Raw genomic sequence first — 3,081 nt, forward strand, 5'->3', positions numbered from 1 at the left:
GAACTCTCTGTGTTGTTCTTGAAAGTTCTTCTCTTTGTAAGATTGTTTAGGTTAGGTTTTCCTTTCCTATCTTCCGCAACAATCTTTTGTATTTATGTGTGTATTAATTCTTGATATAAATCAATAAGAATTAAAAAGTTGAAAAAAGTCTGTGTAATTGTATTCAACCCCCCCTTCTACAATTACTTTCTGTTTATTGTCTTTCCCTTCGGGACTAACATGTGTGTTTATAAAATTTCACTTATATGAACATAGGAAGTGCTACCACTTCTAACAAAAGCTTAGGTCAACTTTTGTAATTGTTCGTGAATCCATGTTGAATTGGCTTATTGACTGAAGACCGGGAGGGGGATTTTTGTGTTTAGTCTTTAAAGTGGGAAGGAATTTGTCCCGCATAGGAAAAAATAAACACGTTTCATCACTTGAAAAAAGTCTAACGTGCTTATTGGATTGATTAAGCAATTGAAACAGCAAAGGGAGTGTGGGCTATTTTGGTTACGCTTTACATATATTAATACTCAAAAGATTAGCACCAGCACAACGTTCAAGCTTCTTGACTGGCTTTTGATTAACTGTTCTCAAGAGAACTTTATTATTCTTTCTTATATAAAATTTGTATGAATAATTTCTGGATACAGCCACACATAATTTTGTAAGCTGGTGCTAATCAGAGGCTCTCTGCCTCTCCTTTCTTTTTCTTATCCCCCTCTTCAATCTAAGAAAAGATGTTCATGGTCTCCTGGAGAATAAAGGATTGCTGTTGCCTTTATTCTAAAATGTTAGGAATTCCTAAGGTGTATTAGCCACAAGCGAAACAGCCTTGTTATAGCAGGAGCAGTAATATCTAAGGACAGTGATCTTTTCTGGTCCTAATCTTGGTTTCTTTCTTGTTTTTTCTGTTTTCCATTGAATATTTCTAACAGATGTAAGTCATAAAATTCGTTTATTTTTGGATGAAAACTCAAAGTTCAAAGTGTAGAATGATGACAGATGACTCTAACCTTTTTCCCAAGCTCCCTCCACGCCATTCATAAGGATAAGTCAAAATATCTGCACAATGACGGAAAAGGGATTAAATTTGAACCAAAAATTGAAATATAGCAATAGATATCGACATATTGTGCTTAAAATCTTATAAAAAATCTACATAATGTCACAAAGTACTGAGAATCCAAAGCACACGGATGGAAACTCTGATTAAAAGAACTCGAAACCTAATAAATTTGGCATATAAAGGGGTCGGAGCTGTGTTTTAAGGAAAGAGGTCAAATCGAAACCAGCAGAATTACAAGAACAACTTAGTATGAATGAACATACGAGCGAGAACGACATTAGATCAGAGATTGAAGCCAAAGAAACTGAAAGAGATATGAGTAATTGTATATTAGAGAAGTCAAAACTTAGAATACGCTTACCTGCAATTGATATACGTTTGGTTATTGCCGCAATCTTCAGAGTGTAAGGAATTTATAAGATGGAGGGTTCAGTTATGGCGGTCCGGTGAGGAGGGGCGGAGGCTGGTGGTGGGTGAAGGGACGGTGGAAGGTTGAGGCTCGGGAACGCAGAGGTTTATATGGAATTATGGAAATAAGTATATATTGTGAAAATCATATAAAAGTATATCAAAATCTTATCAATTACTTTAATTATTATCTAATCGATGGATAAGTAAAAAAAAACTCATTTTTCTCATTTAAAATTACTCAGAGTTGTTTGTTTACTTCTTAATAATTTTATTAAAAACAGTTTATGAATCGTTAAGAGATGAATCTTATTTGATTAAAAAAATATGTCTTTTAATGATTCTAAAACCCTTTGAGTGATTTTGTATAATAGATCCCTTGCAAATAAAGTCTTTTTATGCAAACAAAAATAAAAAAGGAAGATTTGAAAAACCTATCGAATTTCTTGATTTCGAACGATGAGGTCCATGATATCTTTATTAAAATAAATAAATCTCTTGGCTTTTTAAAACCAACTAGATATGCTATTTTAACTTCTAAATTAACGGGTAATTGATCATTTGAGTAAAATGTTTTTAAAGTAAAAGTAAAAAAAAAATTGGGCATCAAAATGTGACCTAAAATTGAAAAAGACGGAATCCCCATAATCATCAACCTTTTCATTCATGTCATCTTCGTTCAGCCCTAGTCATCTTTATGCCGGTGAGGAGATGACCATGTGGGCCCACCATGCAAATTTGAGTTGGGCATTCGATTTTTTACGTGACCATGCAATTTATTGCTACGATTTCTCATGTTCAATGTCTTGATATGATTTCTCAGGTTCGAGTTTACCATAGTTTCCACGTCACATTGAGCTTGCTCTGTGTCATTTACCAAAAACAAGTACACGCTTTCTTTGTGTTATTTATTTATTTTGGACTAAAAGAAGTGTTTGCGTAATATCCTATTCTTCAAAGGAAATATAGTTAGGAATGTCGACATATATGGTTCTTGATTGATTTGGATGCTGAACTTGTGTGGTTTTTTATAGTTCACATATGTTTCATCTTCACGGCCACGTTATTAAAAAAGTTGTTTCGTCACTCGTTAAAATATTAGTAAACTCTAGCTTATATACTTATTGCATAATTAAAACGGTTTATTCGGGACCATTATTGTAACACCCTAAAAATTTAAGGCAAAAGGACTGAAATATGTAACGAAAAATCAAAATTTTATAAAAAGAATTCACCCAACAAAAGGGGTAATAGAAAAGCGTTTACAAATCAGCTACCGAGACGATAATTAACAACCTACAAATCTAGRTTTTTCTATAACTAGATTAAAGACGGGTGTTTCTATCAATCTCCACAAATACCGTAACACTAAAACAAACGCAACGCTCAAAGTAATAAAGGCTTAATCTACAAAAGAGCCTTTCACGAACCAACGTTTCTGTTATAAATCGGTTTCAGACAATCTGGGTTAAGGTAAAATTATACGTGATTAATATTTGAATATCTAATGGTATGCATGATAAAATAATATACATGGATGATATATGTGCAAAGACATGATGAACGTAAGAGGATGCATGCATATGTTATGTTATGTATGTGTATACATGTGATAAATT

The 3,081-nt window shown here is 33.1% G+C and overlaps 1 protein-coding gene across 1 annotated transcript in view; it reads right to left on the bottom strand.

Annotated features, from left to right (window-relative positions):
• LOC112521603 (translation initiation factor IF-2) overlaps positions 1-1,538 on the bottom strand; it is a 15,764-nt gene extending 14,226 nt beyond the window's left edge. The window contains exons 1-2 of the mRNA XM_025130551.1: positions 1,416-1,538; positions 1,002-1,050 (exon numbers count right to left, since the gene is read on the bottom strand). Of these exons, the coding sequence (XP_024986319.1) occupies positions 1,002-1,028 (27 nt within the window). The 5' untranslated portion in view covers positions 1,029-1,050; positions 1,416-1,538. The remainder of the gene's footprint in view (positions 1-1,001; positions 1,051-1,415) is intronic.
• Positions 1,539-3,081: the final 1,543 nt, after the last annotated feature.

Source organism: Cynara cardunculus, assembly GCF_001531365.2.
Source record: "Cynara cardunculus var. scolymus isolate 2C chromosome LG 11, CcrdV1, whole genome shotgun sequence".
Taxonomy (NCBI): Eukaryota; Viridiplantae; Streptophyta; class Magnoliopsida; order Asterales; family Asteraceae; genus Cynara; species Cynara cardunculus.